This window comes from Bufo gargarizans, chromosome 11 (genome assembly GCF_014858855.1).
Source record: "Bufo gargarizans isolate SCDJY-AF-19 chromosome 11, ASM1485885v1, whole genome shotgun sequence".
Taxonomy (NCBI): domain Eukaryota; kingdom Metazoa; phylum Chordata; class Amphibia; order Anura; family Bufonidae; genus Bufo; species Bufo gargarizans.
The window spans coordinates 87,570,454-87,590,102 of record NC_058090.1 but is presented as its reverse complement, the minus strand read 5'-3'; the positions used below and the strand labels follow the sequence as shown (position 1 = coordinate 87,590,102).

The 19,649-nt window shown below is 41.0% G+C and overlaps 1 protein-coding gene across 1 annotated transcript; it reads right to left on the bottom strand.

Moving 5' to 3' along the window:
* Positions 1–475: 475 nt before the first annotated feature.
* Positions 476–16,612, bottom strand: CRIP1 (cysteine rich protein 1). Its single transcript, XM_044271586.1, has 5 exons — positions 16,458–16,612; positions 3,369–3,463; positions 2,797–2,854; positions 1,155–1,199; positions 476–747 (listed from the first exon to the last, which is right to left on the bottom strand). The coding sequence occupies exons 1-4, from the start codon at positions 16,495–16,497 to the stop codon at positions 1,159–1,161; spliced, it is 234 nt and encodes a 77-aa protein (XP_044127521.1). The 5' UTR covers positions 16,498–16,612; the 3' UTR covers positions 476–747; positions 1,155–1,158.
* Between the last annotated feature and the right edge of the window lie 3,037 nt (positions 16,613–19,649).

Below are 19,649 nucleotides of genomic sequence, written 5' to 3'. Positions count from 1 at the left end.
AAATACAATTCTGTTAATTTTAGGATGGAATGTAATTTTGTCTCACAAAATGTCATTTTGACATAGAATTCTTAAAAATGTATTGTATCTATACAAAATGCACTGTGAACAAATGGCGCCCCATGCAGAAAGCCACCAGTCTTATCGGGGTGGAGTCAGAAGGCATGGAGGGGGTTTGTTTCAGTTTTTGCAAATGAACCCCTCTATGCACGTAGTGAAACATATTTTGGGGGATGCTCCCATAAACTAGATACATAGGGGGTCCTTTATCAAACTGGTGTAAAGTAGAACTGGCTCAGTTGTCCCTAGCAACCAATCAGATTCCACCTTTCATTTCTCACAGCTCCTTTGGAAAATGAAAGGTGGAATCTGATTGGTTGCTATGGGCAACACAGCCAGTTCTACTTTACACCAGCTTGATAAATGACCCCAGTGATATGAAGGAGATCACACGAGACACGGTTGTAGTTTTTTAAAGTATTTCTATTTATTCATGAATAATCACATCCACTTGCCAGATATTTTACTTCTGTATCAAAATGTATGATTACAAGGGTCATTATCTATACTTCTAGTGGTATCGGAGAGCGGACTTTCCATTGCTAGCGCTTGATACGGGTCGTTCAGATGGTGGACAGGGCACTAGGATATTTATATATGAGAACTGGCATATCAATAGACGGCAGGGACAAACAATTCATTGCAGGTAGGGCGGAGAAGTTCTCCGGATACTGTGCGTGCTCAGACCTGAGGAAGAAAGGAGACGTCACATTGTGCAGCCAAGTGTCGTACAAGTCATGCTTCAGGTTCTTTACATGTTTGCTTGCTGTCAATGAATGGGGGAATTTATGGCTTGCATTCGTAGGCTACGGAAATGTCATCAGGCCTGTACGGTTTGTATCACTGATGGCGAACATTTACACGGATGCGTTGTGCAAGCCCTGAGGGCAGGAAACAGATTTGCTGCTGATATCAAGTTCCATGTAAATCTTTCAGTAGGGGTGCGGTATTATTCACAGGCTACCGGCTGCCAGCAAACACTGGCAAGGCAGACCGTAGTAATATTATTACTCAAATGATAAAGGGAGCATGCTTGGTGAAAGTTTTCTAGGGCAGAATTACTATTGGAGATTTTCTTATAGTAATGTACTTACTGCTTCATTTGAAGGTGTGACTTTCTGTACCTCCGCGCCCAAATCCTGGACAACACATATATGTTTAGAACCACATATAAAGCTACAGGTAATTAATCACCACTATACTATACCGTACTGTGCTATACCATACCGAACTACACTGTACCATACTATATACCATATATACCGTACTATACTATATATACCATACTACACCATACTGTACTATACCAAACTACACTATACTGTACTATATTATACCATACTATATACTATAAATACCATATTATACCATACAACACTATACCATACTATACTATATACTATATATACCGTACTATACCATACTATACATACCATACTACACCATACTGTACTATACCAAACTACACTTTACTGTACTATATTATACCATACTATATATACCATATTATAGCATACTATACCATACACTATAGATCATACTATGCTATACCGTACTATACCATACTTTTCTATATATCATACTATACTGCACTATACCATAACGAACTACACTGTACCATACTATACTATATATCATATATACCGTACTATACTATACATACCATACTACACCATACTGTACTATACCAAACTATACTGTACTATATTATACCATTCTATATACTATAAATACCATACAACACTATACCTTACTATATACTATAGATCATGCTATACTATACCGTACTATACCATACTTTACTATATATCATACTATACTGCACTATACCATACCGAACTACACTGTACCATACTATACCATACTATACTATATACCATATATACCGTACTATACCATACTATACTATATACCATATATACCGTACTATACCATACTATACTATATATACCATACTACACCATACTGTACTATACCATACTGAACTACACTGTACTATACTATATACCGTACTATACCATACTATACTATATATACCATACTACACCATACTGTACTATACAAAACTACACTATACTGTACTATATTATACCATACTATATACTATAAATACCATATTATACCATACTATACTATATACTATAGATCATACTATGCTATACCGTACTATACCATACTTTACTATATATCATACTATACTGCACTATACCATACCGAACTACACTGTACCATACTATACTATATACCATATATACCGTACTATACCATACTATACTATATATACCATTCTACACCATACTGTACTATACCATTTGAAACTACACTATACTGTACTATATTATACCATACTATAAATACCATACTATACCATACTATATACTAAAGATCATACTATACCATACTTTACAATATATGATACTATACTGTACTATTCCATACTCTACTATACCATACTATAAGAGATGAGCGAATTTCCGCTTATGAAATTCGTTTGCGATTCGTTTACTGGTAAAAGCAGAATTGCGTTATAGATTCCGTTACCACGGACCATAAAGCAATTCTATGACGGAATGCCTTTTAGAGGCATTCCGTTATTCATTCCGTCATAGTAGAAGTCTATGGGCTGCAAAATGGATCCGTTCTGTTTCCGTTATGCAAAATATAAAAAATTCGCTCATCTCTACAGACTATATTATACCGTACTATACCATATTATACTATACACTGAATTCTCACCTTTTGGTCCAAACAAGGCACTATAACAAGGCGCGTTGCAATAGGGTTTTCCCTCATGCTGAAAGAGAAAGTGTGCAAATTAGTACTGCTAACAATATATACTATAATAATATACCCAACACATTATAGTACTTTATTGGTTAGAGTAGTTTATATCTTTTTATGCATATTAGATTTTATAAATAACCCATCCTAGTAGAGATGGGTATTACAATTTAAAGGGGTTGCATAAAGTTGTACAATCATGGCTGCTTCCTTCCTTGTGCCGACTGACCATCTTGTGTGCCTTCCAACTCTCCCCACCAGATCGGAAATGACTTGGCCCTATGGCCACTGCAGGCAATCACTGGCCTCAGTGGTCACGCGTGCTAGAACGGACCAGTGATTGACCACCGCGGTCACAGGCCCAATCCACTTCCAGTCCGTCAGAGAACCAGAAATGGGGCAGGGGTGAGCAACACGATCAGGTGAGCATCCTTCTAGGGACTGAAGATACTTGGGCACAGGTTAGGACCATTGGGGTTGTCAGCTCTTCGGCCGAATAACCCCTTTAAGTTTATAATGTATCGTACCTCAGCGTGACTCCCCGGAGTCAGAGTCTTGCTGCACTTCTCACATCGTAGGCATGGTCTGTGCCAGTCCTTATTAAGTGAGGTCACCCTTTCAGCTGCAACAAAGCAAACACGCAAGTTAGGAATCTGCTGCTTTCATCAGTTTTGTACATTGCATGCCTGCAGAGGACATCCCGCATGTATATAGCTATGGAGACGGCTGACATCCTCCTGTTATAACATGCACAAAACAATGGAAAATACACTATGTCTGGGTCTGTATACTTTAGGTAGGAATGTAGAGCTGACGTAAACCTTCATTCCAGGCAAGGCAAAGTAATATCACTAAGCCCCATCGCTGCTACTGCTAGAAATTTGAAGACCGAAACGCCCCAAATTTTTGAATGTAGACACTTTAGTGTAACAGAGAAGTTCATTGAAGACGTTGTGTGGTTTTGTAGCTTCCTGTTCCAGAAAACAAGCCACCATTGTCCATTACTGGTATCTACATGTAACAGCAGAGATACCATAGGCCAGAGTCTACTCCTACTGAATCATGCATTATTTACAGCAGATCAGTCACCAGTTTGACTGGGTTGGACAGATCAGCTTTATTCCACCAGTGACAGAAAAATGGTGGCTGTGGTCCAAATGCTCCCACTCGTCCTCACTCCTGGTTTCCTTTATCTGTGTACTGCATGGAGCTGTGTACTATCTGTATTATAAAATATATCATCTTTCGCCCCCTCCCGAATCTAAAAGTCTTTATGACCAAGCTCTGGATTTGTCTTTGATAGCAGTTTGACCACTTTACATATGAAGGCTTGATCAGAAGGAGATCACCTACATGTCCACACCACAGTTTGTGGACACAAATGTGAGGTCACCCTCCATCTGGTGAGCTGGATATTTGGAGGCTATAATGTAAAATTCCAGTTTATACATAGCCACCTCAACACTGAAAATGGGGAACATTGGACACCAAGTGATGTCCGGCCTTCACACCGAGTCCAACCCTCACACCATCAAAGTTCAGTTTTGTTATACTTCCCAAGTGTTTCCTTTTAGAGGGGACATTCCCTATGTTTGACCCTTGCCCCTCTTTTCTTCATAAATGCCCTTCTTATTGACCTGAAAATCAGATGTGCATTAATAATAAATTAACTATATTGCTCCAGAAAATATATAGTTGGTGCAAGGTGGAGCTTAAAGGGGTTGCTTACGTTTTTGAAACTAGCACCTAGCTCCAAATCCTTCTGGAGTTCGATGTTATTAAAAATGTAGTATAGCCACTGAGTTATTTAATACGCTTTATCTGTATAGCGCCACCTGCGTTTCTTTTCCTTATCTTTCTGTCCACTTCACTGAGGTGGTCTCACGTCCTCAGTTGCATCCTTCAACTGCTACCATCCATATCTACCGTCAGAAGCTGTGACCGTTACAGAGAGAGAGAGCTGCAGCAGAAAGAACATGCCCTCTGAGCTGTGATAGGGCCGCAGCAGAAATGACACACCCTCTGAGAAAGGATCGTCCCCTTAGCTGCCACCTTAAAATAATCCAGCAGAACAACTGAAGCAATGAATGGGGAGATCTCTGGTTCCATGCGAGGTTCAGGGCTGGTTCTAGCTTTTGTCAGGGAGGGATTGTCATTTTTTACATTAATCATGGGATAACCCCGATAGGATGTCTATATTCAGATGACTTTTGTGCTAATACAGATTTTTTTTTTCAAGCATATACAATCCATATTCTTATAGAGAGGTATGGGTTTAGTAGGACCATTTGGGGTCCAAATTTTGGCAACTACCACCCCGAGCAGAGCATAGGCTTTTGACTCCTTTATGGTGGAAGCACCCAAGCTGCCCACTAATAGAGCGTGCACTTTACACTTCAAGCCTCAGCTATGGCCAGCTCTCCTTATCCCTACTTCTAAAATGAAGTTAAGCTGAAGACTTTTGGATGGCTTTGATACTTTCTTGTGGTTTATCGTGTGCTAAACATCAGTCTGACAGCAGCATTATGTGAACATTTCAGTTTTGGAGTTATCTTGACATTCCTTCAACTTTGTACTGAGCAGCTGTATTACTGCTGGTAGCACACAATACAGACCTTATACTACTGCTAGACGATAACCAGGCCTGGGGGATATAGCCAAATGAAGGACATGGTTTAGGGCGATACAATCTACAGTACAATACAGTAGCAGTTTATATTAAGCATATGCTCATGTATGAAGAGCCAACAACTAGTCATTGTTCTTATTCTTTAGAGGTTCTTACTCTTCTTAACCTGAGCTGTACAACTGAGTCATGTCTGACATGCTTTTTTGCTAAGGATGCATTGCCTAACAACCAAAGGGTTCATAATACGGTTGAAGGACATCAACTCCTTTGTAACATGTCTTTCAGATTAGTCGACACTCAGCAGCACAACTATTACATAAAAGGGAATTCTGGTATCAGAAAAATAAGCTTTAGAACACACAGCCATGTCTGTATATCTGTCTGCAGATAACAGATCTGTGAAATACAGGTGCATTCTGTATTTGCTTACTTTGATCAATAGAAAAGAGGTTGTCATTGGGAGACAACCCCCTTAAAGGGGTTTTCTGGGATTTTTGAACTGATAGCCTATCCTCTGGTTGGGTCATCAGTATCTGAACGGTGGGGGTTTGACAACCGGGACCCCCGCTGATCAGCTGTTTGAGAAGGCTCACAGTAGAACCACGACCTTCTCCCAGCTTTGCCTAGGCCAGTGATGGTGAACTTTTTTGAGACTGAGTCTCCAAACTGCAACCTAAAACCTACTTAATTATCGCAAAGTGACAACACTGCAATTTAACCTGAATACTGAGGTTTTAGTTCAGGAAAAACAACTCATACTTTAACATGGGCCGGACTGGGACTTAAACGTAGCCCTGGCACACCAACCTTGCTAGCCCACATACAAAATGGCTACACAGCGATTTGGGCCACGACAATGACCCCATATATAGGGCAGTATAATACATAGGTGATAGTCTCCTTATATACATCCTCCATATACAGGGCATTATACTAGATGGCTCATCAGCTCCTTACATACATCATCCAATGGAGAACCTCCATAATATGGAGTCCCTATACAGGCCTGAGGGCTGAGGCCTACCTACGTTGACTCAGGAGTCCCAAACGATGAGGCTGCAGGGGGAGGGCAGGATTCCGAAGGGCAGCAGAGTGTCTGACGTGCTGATGTCAGCACTCCTTCCTGCGCACGGCAATGAGCTAGTGGAGAGCAGGAGCTCCACCAGCCAGGACACGTTACATTTAAAGGGAACCTGTCACCGTGATTTTGTGTATAGAGCGGAGGACATAGGTTTCTAGATCACCGCTAGCACATCCGCAATACCCAGTCCCCATAGCTCTGTGTGCTTTTATTGTGTAAAAAAACCCGATTTGATACATATGCAAATTAACCTGAGATGAGTCCTGTACATGACTCATCTCAGGGACAGGACTCATCTCAGATTAATTTGCATATGTATCAAATCGTTTTTTTTTTACACAATAAAAGCACACAGAGCTATGGGGACTGGATATTGCGGATGTGCTAGCAGCCATCTAGCAACCCATGTCCTCAGCTCTATACACAAAATCCCAGTGACAGGTTCCCTTTAAGGAGTGGACTGGCGACCCCCATATTGCCAGTCCAGGCCTGCCTGCCTATAATCTGTTCTTGTGTGCATGCCCACAGAGAGGGCTCTGAGTGCCCCCTCTGGCACGCATGCCATTGGTTTGCCACCACTGGCATAGGCCATGTGACATCACATTCATCAGGCACATGGTTTAGGCGCAGCTTTACTGTGCTATGATACTAACATATGTACAACGCTGTGCCTGGTGAGCAGAAAAAAGGTTGTGATGCTATTGTTTGCGCCGGTGCCTTCCCAAACAGCTGATTAATGAGAGGATAGGTTATCAGTTCAAAAATCCCAGAAAATTCCTTTAAGGGCATTGTCTCCCAATGACAACCTCTTTACATCTTCCCTATTAGGGCCTATACATGTCCCAGAGGGGGTCCGTCACTCTTCAGTTAGACTTGCTCCCTCTGTGTACTTTATTACATGGTTGTCCACTTATCTGAATGCAAGCAGGTGATTTCCCTTGAAGGACCTGTTACATCCTGTTGTTCGCCAGGGGTTTCAGAGGCAACAGCTTATTTAGAAGGACAGTACCATAAAAAAAAAAAATATTCTACTCTGCACCTGGTAGCCTGTGTCACACTAGCCTGTTATAGGTGGGGCGAGCAGCCTCCTCCCTCCTTCCATTTTATTTGGGATCTTACCTTGGAGGTTTGTGGTAGCTTGGCTGTGAGTCAGACCTTAGCACCTATCAGACACACACTAGAGGTAGGTTTAGCAGTAGGTCCCGCGCAGACTGAGATACCTTGACGGGGTGCGCGGGCTCCGATATGTTCTTGACCAGAATATATTGGCTAAAGTCTCTAGCATGAGTGTTTAGCCTTGTATTTTCCGTTGCATATATTGTAGTGCACCTTTGCAGTGATTTATTTATACTCTGTACTTTGCCCTTCACAATAGACAGGTGGCTAATTTTCTGGGTATAGTTTTTTTAAGTCACTCCATGTATTCTACTTCACTTGACTTTCTCGGTCAGACCATTCACTGGGGCCATAGAGAGAAGGGGATGAGTGACTCAATTAGAGCATCACAAAATACACTGAGAAATGCAATGCTCTTCTGTGGACATTTTTATCTAGGCGAACAGAGTTGTCATACTGTCATCCCATTTCTACACCTACTATTATAGTAGCAGATAACACCTTCCCCTCACAGCAGTAAACTGACAATAGAATCCCTGTCTGTGTAGGAGTTTTTTTTTCTCTGTGCTGACTGCTAAAGAAGAAAAATATTTTGTTTATTTTTTAGTTGCATAGTACTGCTGAGAAAAATGGCCCAAAATTTTACACAACATTGTCTTCTATGAATTTTGGGTTCATAAAATACCCCTTTCTGATAAAACAATGGCTCCTCAGAGGGATCCCATTTGTCTCCTGATGTTTCTAGCAGGCAGACCTGCACCCTAAGAAGAGATTGTGCAAGTGAGACAACTGCCTTGACGAGGAATGATCATAAGACGTAGTGAGTGACGGTCAAGTGGCCCAGAATTCCACTGTAAACACTTCAGTCGTCTTAGGATGAGGCTGGGCATTCTATAAGGTGCACATTGAACCATTGTGTTATTTGTCTTATTAGCTTTGGCCATTAAAACTACTTGTACCAAGGTGTTAACGATCCTCCTTTGGCCAACAAAGCGATATAATACAAATACTAACAAAGCAACACAAATACAAGACGTTTCAGTGCAAATAAATGATAACAAAAGAGCTCGGAACAGAACAAGGGGTTATGAACTTCATGGGTGAAAATCGGCAGACATTCCTCTGATGTGAAATATCCTGAAATATTGTTTTGGAAGGCATTGATATCTTTAAAAAAACAGTTTGGTGGTGACAGCTATTGTTGGGCAGCTGAGGTTTACAGCTTGTTTGGCAGCTCTACAGGCCTTGGCTTAAAGACTATACTGTCCTGTGTTACTGTGCTAAAAATATCCAAACAATATCAACTGTACCCTCCCATGAAATGGAAAGAAGGGTGAAGCTGTGTAGCGCCTGAAAGGGAGCCTGTCACCTGGTTTGGGGTCACCAAACCACCAGCATGGCATCATGCAGCTGGGGTTTCAGGTCCAAAATCTGCCCGTAGCAAGCTTATCCATCCTCACAAATGAAAGCAAATGCAAACTTACTGGGAGAAGAGTCCAGGAATCTTCTCTAGTGGCATCAGGCGTGTGCGTATTGGACGATGAAGTCGAGGATGGACACTTAGTTTGACTGCCCGTGTGCTCGATGTGCAGTGTATGTGCAGTAAAGCGTGGTGGACCTCCTCAACTTCCTTGACGCAGTGCATATGCACCTGATACCAGTGGAGAAAAGTCCTGGACTCTTCTGCTAGTACATTTGAATTTTATTCACTTTCTTTAGTGGGGATAAGTGGCTTTACTACAGGGACCCTAAACACCAACTTAAGTAGCCGCAAACCAGGTGACAGGTTTCATTTAATGTCTGCCTGAGGCCTTCTTACAATGGGTTGTAGGAAGTCTTGAAGGTATGCATCCATGTAAAACCCTCTCTGCAGAAGTGATATATCACAGACATTGTGACCTACTTTAGAAATGACATACCGGTATATACCTGTCCATCTTTTGACATGGATGTTAACCTCTTGTGAGGCCCAGGCACCATGGTTTGGCTGGTGAGGCCTAAGAAGGAAAGGGTTGAGAAGTCTAGCTATAGAATGTGTCTGGTCACAAAGACATAATATGTTCCAGCCTTTAAAAAGGATAACCAAGACAGGAGAAGATGAGACTAGTTTTGAACGTTGGTCATAGGGCTTCAAACCTAAGTCAGTGTTTGTTGTATTCGGCTTGCACCTGCAATTATATTGTTTGTATTGGGTTTGATAGGTGTGTTCATAGGGCTTTGAGTCATACCATTATTTTATTAAAAATTCATTTTTAATACACATGATAACGTATCTGTGTGTATCCTGCCCGGATTGCTATGCCAACGGTGTGGTGGGGAAATTTCCAGTTGCAGAATACCGTGCAAAATCTTAAGCAGATATCTTATCAGAGCATATTAAGGTGGGAGTGTTCCACTCATGGCCATATTCTATGAGCCAGAGAGGAGAGGCACTATCCAACAGCGACTCCCACTCAGGTACAATCTAGTTGTCCATGTATTTTCCTAATGGCCATTTAAAGCCAAAAATCAGGTAGGACAAATTTAAACAAAATTTTTTAATGTTATTCATCCAGATAAACATTCTAATACATGCAATGAGAATTAATAGTCCACACAGAACAAAAGATAGAACAAGGGGCAAAGTAGTATATGAGTCCTCCTTGTTCTGTCTGGATTTTTAACTCTTGGTGTATGTCTAAAAATGTTTATCTGGATTAATAACTTTTATTATTTTATATGAATCATTAAAATTTTTCATTTAATTTTGTTCTACTTGATTCTTGACTTTGGTGGTTCATTTCATTGAGTGGTCACCATTTAATATTACATTTCTTTTTGGCCAGCACCAGAAAGCATTATCTCGATTTTGTAAGGGGTTCCAGGTGGCAGGTCGTCTGTAACATAGTAACATAGTACATAAGGCCGAAAAAAGACATTTGTCCATCTAGTTCGGCCTGTTATCCTGCAAGTTGATCCAGAGGAAGGCAATGAGACTTTAACAAGGTGACTAAAAGCTTTTTATAAGAAACCTAACATTACCGGTCATCGTCTCCTCAAAGCTGGCCAATCTAGTAATTAAAGAATTATGAAGTCAACAAAACAAGGACTTAATGTTCTCGACTGGTCCTAGAAAATCGCTAAAATTTCCAAATTGCATAATATAGACTAACATTGTTGCTATTGTGTGCCTGTTTCCTGACCTTTCACTGCTACTTCCAGTTTCAAAACTTACAAAAAGAGGAACTAATATTAAAAAATTCATCTTTATTAAATTTGACTGCTGATTCCAAAAAAGCATAACCCACATTTAATATATATATATATATATATATATATATACTTGCCACCTACTGTATCATCTCCATCTGTATCTATACACCTTCAATATCTGTTTGACCTCAGTTATCTTCCTTAAAAGACAAAGGAAAAAATGCCCAGTCCTTTTTGTTCCCCTTAAATCAAATGGTTCAGTCAACTATTCTCTTGAGAGTTTCTCCATGAGAAAACCATCTTATTATATCTATGAGGTGCTAACACCTAACACTAGACAAAGGAATTTAATATAATAAAAATACGGTATATGATATGGAATTGGGGGAGCTATCACTTGATAACTTGGCAGAATTGCTGTCCAGAGGTCTAAGATACCTAGGTGACAACCCTGTGGTTGCTGTTAGGGCAGACATATTGGTTGGCACTCCAGAAACAGACACAGCGTCGGGCTGATGAGCCCAAGCTCTGACATGTAAAGGGTCCTAAAGGTCAAGCAAAAGTCCCATTTGGAGCCATACATTTACCACTGAGGTCTAGCTCTTATGAGTTGACTCCTAGATAACGAATTAGACCTTACTAGTGACATGTCCTGAGTGTTCAATGGTAAAAACTAAGTTTATACTACAATTTAGTGTGAATATGCACATGTTCTTTATAGATAAAGATAGGGCCCTCGGGATCATCTCTTCAGGAGATCCAACACTTATCAGATTCAATATGTGGCTAAACATCTTTCCAAATACCTACACACCCAACTTGACTGAACACTTCTGGAAGCGCATTGGAGATGTTGAAATCCAACATGCTTGATCCTGCTTTGCCACCTAAATCTGCTTTCACAGGAGAGTTGGGAAACCTCCGCGCATATCGAATAGTTGGCTCGTCCCACCTAAATCAGTTGTTTCATCTGAGAGTCATCTGATCTGTATGGCCACCATAAGTGCCTATGACTTTAAGAATCACCAAAAACTACCCTGGAGTCTATGTGAAACAATTACAGTCTTGACTTATCTGCATCGAGATTTAAAGATTTTTTTTTTTAGGATTTAGGAACACTTTAGGATCTGCCATTCTTCTGGACATTGGTGAATGGTCAGGAGACACTTCCTCAAGCATTAGCTTAGACCTTGCTGTATGGGGTTATAAGAATAAAAAGAAGCGTAACTAATGACAAATCCTATTTAAATACTTTCTAAATCTTAACTCTAATATTGAAAATCAGCTCTAGAGATAATCTAGAGGCATCAAGAACATGTTGACAGTAGTAGGCTCTAAGTAGTACACCGTGGTGCAGTCAGGGCGGGCTTTAGGGTGTCTGCCTTGTGTGCTCCTGCTGAAGGGGATGCCACAGATGACATAGTGCCTAAGGTTGGTGACCAGCATGAATCCTAATATTTATACTAGTATTATTTAGACAATGTTAGATTATGTAGGAGTTATTTGGTCTCCTTATGTTGATATCATTTGAGCACTGTATGCTGATAGTTACTTAGACAGACATTACTATTAGACCAACATATGGAACAGAAATGTAAGCACAATACATTTATTTATACATGATATGACCGTACACACACTAATGGAGATGAAGTGACTGCACAGGGCACCTCCCAACAGAAGCTTGGTTATAGTTCAGAAGAACAAGTCAAGGATAATCAGTGAGTAGACAGCACTTGCAAAAAAATGTGTTGAATCTGTTCTTCGCATGAGAATCTATAACAATACCAGCTGTCATACAGATGGTTCTGTACAGCGACAAACCATTCAACTCTTGAAAACACAGTGTTGTGAAGATTAAAGGAGCCCAGTGACGCATTACCCAAGGGTATAGGAGCACTGTATAATTTAATGTATGACTTGTAATTTGGCCTATACATAGCATTGTGTCAATCCAACTAAGATGTTTGCTGAGCATGGTTGGGACTGAAAAACAAACAGTGTGAGGGTTTCTGATTGCTGGATATTACGTCTTATCATAGTGTCAGCATGATCTAAAGCAATTACTGCTGGTAAATAATTCATGGTAATGATTTTGCAGAAGTTAGATTTGCCTGAACGAGATGGCCCATGAACTACAGTTGTACCATATATATATTATGCCTCCAAGTAATAATTAGGGAAAAGGACTGAGGACAATTTTGATTAAATTTTTTAACCAAAACCAGGCTATCCATATGATGATTGACTGTCTGTGTATTAGATTCTCAACCAAATATTGCCCGTCTTTTTTTTCCACACACACATTACGTGGTCGACGATCCTACTGAGATTGGCAGGTTCGGTTAACATTCATCTAACTATTGTGCCTACCTTAAGTCTCCCAGAGCGAATGGTGGTGCCACTCTGGATCATAGAGGTGAACCCTAATAAGGCATATAGACAGGGGGTTTACTTGTAGAAATATAATTTGGCCTAAACAATGGTTAATATGTGACTTTTCATGGTTCTATTTTAAATGTTCCGTCTACAGGGCCAACAGTCATTGGCTCTTGGTCGGAATGGGAACAGTGGGGGAAGCAGAAGACCACTTGGGACTTCTCGACTATAATTATCTCTGATATGTAACTGGAAATGTGTGGTCAAGATGCAATGCTCTTATGGCGGTACTAAGTTTTGACAGAAGAATGACAAGGATGAGGTTTGCACTAAATTATAGGGTTGTCAAACATCTGAAACCAATTATGTCTCGAAAGACAAGGAGAAATGTCCACTCAGTCTGCAGGCCATCAGACCATCAAATGTACAGAGCAGGAGCAGATTTTAGCAACAAGATGTATACCGACATCAGGTAAACAAGTCCTTAGACACATCTGATGTGGTTCTTATAAGCCAATTGTGTTTGTCTCCAAAATGATCTGGCAGGCTCCTAAACGTAATTGCCTGGATTTAAAAGGATTTTTGGGATTCTGCTGAAGGCCCATCTAATATCTTCCACATGTTCTATTTTTAGCCTTGGAGGATGCTCTAACAAAAAGTACCAAAGAGGATATAGTCAAAAAGGATCAACTGTAGAAGAGCCACAGTATGTGACTGGGCCAACAACGAGTCAAGGATTTCAAAACCAAATACATTTATGAACAGAGACCTTGAGGGCCAAGCAATTTTTGTACTTTTTAGAGGAACGCTATTGTTTTAATAGGGTTTTATTGAGCTAGGTTCTGTAGAAACACAGGATCTGCATAATACAGATTCGAAAATATATTGCAGTAGGATAAAAGTACTTGTTGGTTAATTTTTCATGAGTTCTTTGTCCTGTATAGAAATGGTCTTTCTAATGCACCTTTTGTGGAAAACAGCTGTGATCAGGGGCGATCACTATAGGGTGTGGTTGGGTGATGGGTGTGGTGTTCATCGAGCAAACCTCAGCTTATCTTGCATCACTGATATAGCCTCAATGGAGATTATAAAGCCTAGGCTTCTTACGTCAAACATCAAGGCCATCAAAGGATCATGTTGGTTCATTTAGTTAATGGGGGAGATTTGTCAAAACTGATGTAAATTATAAAACTGGCTTAGTTGCTCATAGGGACCAATCAGATTCCACCTTTCATTTTTCAAGGAGCTCTGAAAAAAGAAAGGTGGAATCTTATTGGTGGCTATGGGCAACTAAGCCAGTTTTCCGTTACACCAGTTTTGATAAAACTTCCCCAATGACTACTAGACATTGGCAGAGATAGTTTCCAGATTATATGATCCAGAAGGGGCAACAATTGGACCAAATGCAGATATTGTCTCTTATTATACAGTAGGTGCACTGTAAAAAAATTATCCTTTGGTTGCCTATTTGAACTACTTTTCCTCCTTGACATGAGTTTCACTACAATTTTACAAGCATTGCACTGTTTCTACTATGTTGACAACCTCAAAACTCTATATATTTCTTAACTTATGAACCTGCTTAGCACATATTCTCAAACCAGCATGAAAAATGACAAAAAAAAATTGGCTATAGTACCCTCATGGACCTTTTTTGCCCCCCCCCCCCCTCAGCTTACGACTTCATTGGTATTGTAATTTCTGTGATAGACTTTGCCGCCTTCCTAGCCAGTTTATGTCCTCCTTCCTCTGCTCAATTTTATTGTATCACACAAGTATGCAAACTGCTCTGACAGGGTGCGGTTTCGAAACGTCCTTTGAACTTGCGAAACCCTTCTTTGAAATAATTAGTTAACCAGCAACTTTCCCTGCCTGAATAAAATACCCAGGAGGCACAACAACCAGAGGAGATGATCGCCTCGTCAAATATAATCCCATGGTTTTCTGTTTAAATTGTAAGGAACTAGGTTTGGTTATAGTGTTCTACAGAGTATTGGACTTTTATGGTACATTTTGTTGAATCACAGTCAAATATGACATTAGTTCTGCTACATCTCTGTGGTTTTAAGCTGTGGTTGATACATCAGCATCACACCTTGCACTGCATTTATTCCCCCCTTCCCCTGTGTATAGAAGAAACAGAGACATATATGGAGTTTGGACGCCTTGCAGTAAGATCTGCTTCTGGTGTCAATATTACTGCTTGCCTGCAAACACTTTGGTAATCTCTGTACTGTCCTACAAGAGCAAAGGGCAGAAGTGCATGACTGATATCAGTAGTTCACATATCAAGCTCTGCAGAAACCTTCTAGAAGCTCCACACTTGCTTAAAATTGTGTCTTCTACATTCCTCAAAACTTCGCACACCATTTACTGTACATCATATGATCTCTCATGTGCGCAGAGACTAAGATCTGCCAGATCGATTTCAAAATTTTTGAAACAGTGCCCCTTCGGTCCATTGGCTGTGTCTGGTACTGCAGCTCAGCTTCATTCCCTTCATTGAAGTTCAGCAGCAATAGCAGACATGCCCTATGGATTATCTATTTCTAGATAAAAAGAGATGTTACTCTAGAAAAAAAAAAACATTTCAAATTTCAATAAGACTTTGTAGCATAGTTACAGTAAGTTATTCATTTTGTTTTGTTAGTTTTTTTTAGATTATCATCTATGGGGGGGTCACAATGATGCAAAAAACAATTGGTGCAGTACTATTCAGCTCTATAAATGAATTATGCCCATACTGAAAGACGCATACAGTACACTGCAATCTATGACATTTTCAATAACCACCTCGGTGTGACATCTGATCTACACTCATGCCTCACCTAGTCATGCAAGGTGTCATTATAAGCATGTAGGTCAATATAACCAAACGTGAGATAACCAGCCCAGAAGTACGTCAATATACCATAAAATGACAGCATTTCATAGATTTCAGCACTAGACAGTCTATTTTTTTGTATTGTGCACAAATTGCAGGTTCCTACAAGAGTTTACTTTTTCGCCTCTAGCTTAGGGAAGCTGAAGGCTTAGGTCAGGGTTCTGGATGCAGTTTTGGAAGGCAAAACCAGGAATTCTTACAAAATCAGAGGATAAAACAGAGAAGTTGTACCCGTCCTTTTAAACTCTCTCTTCTTTTAGGATCCACGCCTGAGTTTGGCTTCCAAACCTGACCATGTGTCCGCACCCTGAGGTGGTGGTTGTGGTGATACTTACCAAAGTAGACTTCCTTCTGACACTTAGGGCACTTCGGCATGTTGATGCTGATGCTGTGGCCAAACTCGGAGTGACTGCACAGCAGCTCAGCTCATGTTTTAATTCTACATTGGGAGGGACCGAGATGGGAGTGTAAGCTTCTTTGCACACGGCTTTTAGCAGTGAGGTTAACTCTTAAAGGTTGCATGATAAGATCAGATGCCTCCTGGATGTTGTTCTTGACCTGCTGTATAATACTGAAGTCAATGCACACCATCTTTCATCTGAATAAAGAATTGGATGATACCTGCTCTATGAAAGTGATAAGTGTTTGGTAATTAAATCCTTTTCATCTAACATCTGATTATCTGGAAAGTCTGGTAACCTGGCACAGATTTTCGGTACAGAGCTGCAGCTTAGGGCTGGGGCTAAATGGTGACATGTGTCGCGCAACTTGTCTTATTTTAGAGCTGTAGAAACAGGAACAAATTGCAGAAAAGTCACAGTTGCCCGTGACTTGCCTTGTGGTCTGTGACTTCACTGTCTTGCACCCTGCAACCAACAATTCAACAGTGTTCAATTTTCTGTGATTGTCATGTCTCAATTGAGGAAGGGAGCGCGTTGACAGTCAGATGCAATGTCACGCATTTTTCATAGTGCACCTTCAGGGGTTCTTTCACCCGAGACGTTGGGGGGATATCATTCGGATATGTCAACAAAGTCAGATAGGTGCAGGTCCCACCTCTGAGACCCACAACTATTTCTAAAACGGGACGCTGAAAGTGAAATGAAAGCACACCATGCATGCACAGCGTGCTCTCCATTCACTTCTATGGGACTTCCGAAAATAGCCAAGCAAGCGTGCTAGGCTACTTTTGGGAGTCCCATAGAAAAAAATGGAGAGCCACCATGCATGCGTGGCCACCGCTCCATTAAAAGGGGTTGTCTAAGTTATATTTATTGATGACCTATCCTCAGGATAGGTCATCAATATCAGATCAGCGTGGGTCCGCGCCGATCAGCTGTTTGAAGAGAAGGCGCGCGCCATGCCAACGCTGCCTCCCCTTCACTGTTTACCTTCAAGCCGTTGCATCTGCAATGGTGAGCAGGTGGAATTACACCCAAGCAGTCCCATTCATTTCAATAGTACGGATAGCTATAGAAACGATCCGTACCATAGAAATAAATGGGGCGGCTTGGGTGCAATTACAGCCGCTCACCGCTGCAGATGCAACAGGTAGCAGGTAAACAATGGAGGAGGCAGCGCTGGCACGGCGTGCGCCTTCTCTTCAAACAGTTGATCGGCGGGAGTGCCAAGTGTCGGACCCCCGCCGATCTGATATTGATGACCTATCCCGAGGATAGGTCATCAATAAATATAACTTGGACAACCCCTTTAACTCTATGGAACTTCTGGGGATAGCCAAGCCAGCACTTGGCTATTTTCGTCAGTTCTGTAGAAATGAATGGAGGGCTGCGCATGTCGGGATTCCGTTCTGGACATAGGTGCAGGTTCTAGAGGTGGGACCTGCTTCTATCTGATATTGGTGGCATATCCTAGTGATATGATACCAATGTCTTAGATGAGACAAACACCCTAAAGAGGTTATCCAGGAAAATATATTTCTGACTTATCTTTAGGATAGGTCATCGGTATCAGATCTGCGGGGTGCGACACCCGTGACCCCTGCCAATCATCTGTTAGAATAGCCCTTGAGCGCTGCAGCCTCTTCCTAGGCCAGTGACATCACTATAAATCGGTCACATGGTCTAGTTGCAGCTCAACCCCATTGAAGTCAATGGGGCTGAGACGCAATATCAAGCACTGCCACTATACGATGTATGGTGTTGTCTTTAAATAGCTGCTGGGAGCCCTAATCCCTCACCAGAGCTCTGGTAAGCACAGTGGCTCCCTGAAACAACTGATCGGCAGGGATGCCGGACTTGGACCTATGCTGATGTGATAATGATGACCTATCCTGAAGATAAGTCAGAATTATCAGTTCCTGTATAACCCCTTTAAGGCCTCTTTCACATCACACGTCCCTGTGCGTGATGGCATCCATGACAAGATGGCATGATGTATCTGTGTTTGGTCCATGTGTCTGTTTTTTGCCCTCCATGTTTCATCTGTATTCCAAGGACACTACTGGGGTGAAAATTAGCTTACAGAGCATCTACCAGTGGTCCATGACCACTATGGACCAAACACGTTTAGCACCTATGTTGTGTCCGTGGTTTCCACAGACCAATAGATTAAAATGTTTGTGAGGGACCCATAATCATGGACAAGTGTAGAGAATGCTTCAGTGGTCCATATAAAACCACTGATGTGTGGGTAACACATTAAAGTCAATGGGTTTGTGTGCTGTCCCATTTATGCTAGTGTATATACTCTCATCGCATGTGCATAAAGTTGTGTAGGTCCTCTTCATGTTGCTAAAACAGCTCTGACCCATCAAGACTTCACAAGACCTCTGAAGGTGTCTTGACTGACACTAAAATGTGTAAGTTTCGAGGCGGAGTCTTCATGGGTTGAACTAGTTTTTCCAGCACAGATACTTGGCCAAATTGAAATCTGAAGAATTTGGAAGCCAAGTCATCATCTTGAACGTTTTGTCATGCTCCTCAAACCATTCCTGAACAATGTTTACATTTTTATCATAGGCTGCATTAACATTTTCAGCAATTTGCTCTACAGTACAGCTTTTCTGCAGAATTAGACCAGGCGGGCTAGCCTTCGCTCTCCATGTGCATCATAGTAACATAGTAACATAGCTTTGAGTGCCCATGTCACCAGTTCACTGGTTGTCCCTCTTTGGACCACTTGGTAGGTACTAACCAGTGCACACTGGGAACTCCGCACAAGACCGGCCATTTTGGCTCTTGTTAAAGTCATTCAGATCCTTATGTTTGCCCATTTTTCCTGGTTCCAACACATCAACTTCATGAGAACTGTTTACTTCCTACCTATAAATATTATATTATATATAATATATTATAATAATCATTCACTTAATCGATAAGGTTTTAATGTTATGGCTAACCAATGTATATATGACCAAGCTGTCTGACCATTCAATCGTTTGGAAGTCATACAACTACTGTAAAAACACAAGATCTAAAACCAGTTTAAAGGATGTGTAAACATTTAAAACTGATTCATTGCTAAAATTCAGTAAAAAAAAACAAAAAAACCTTCATTAACCACTT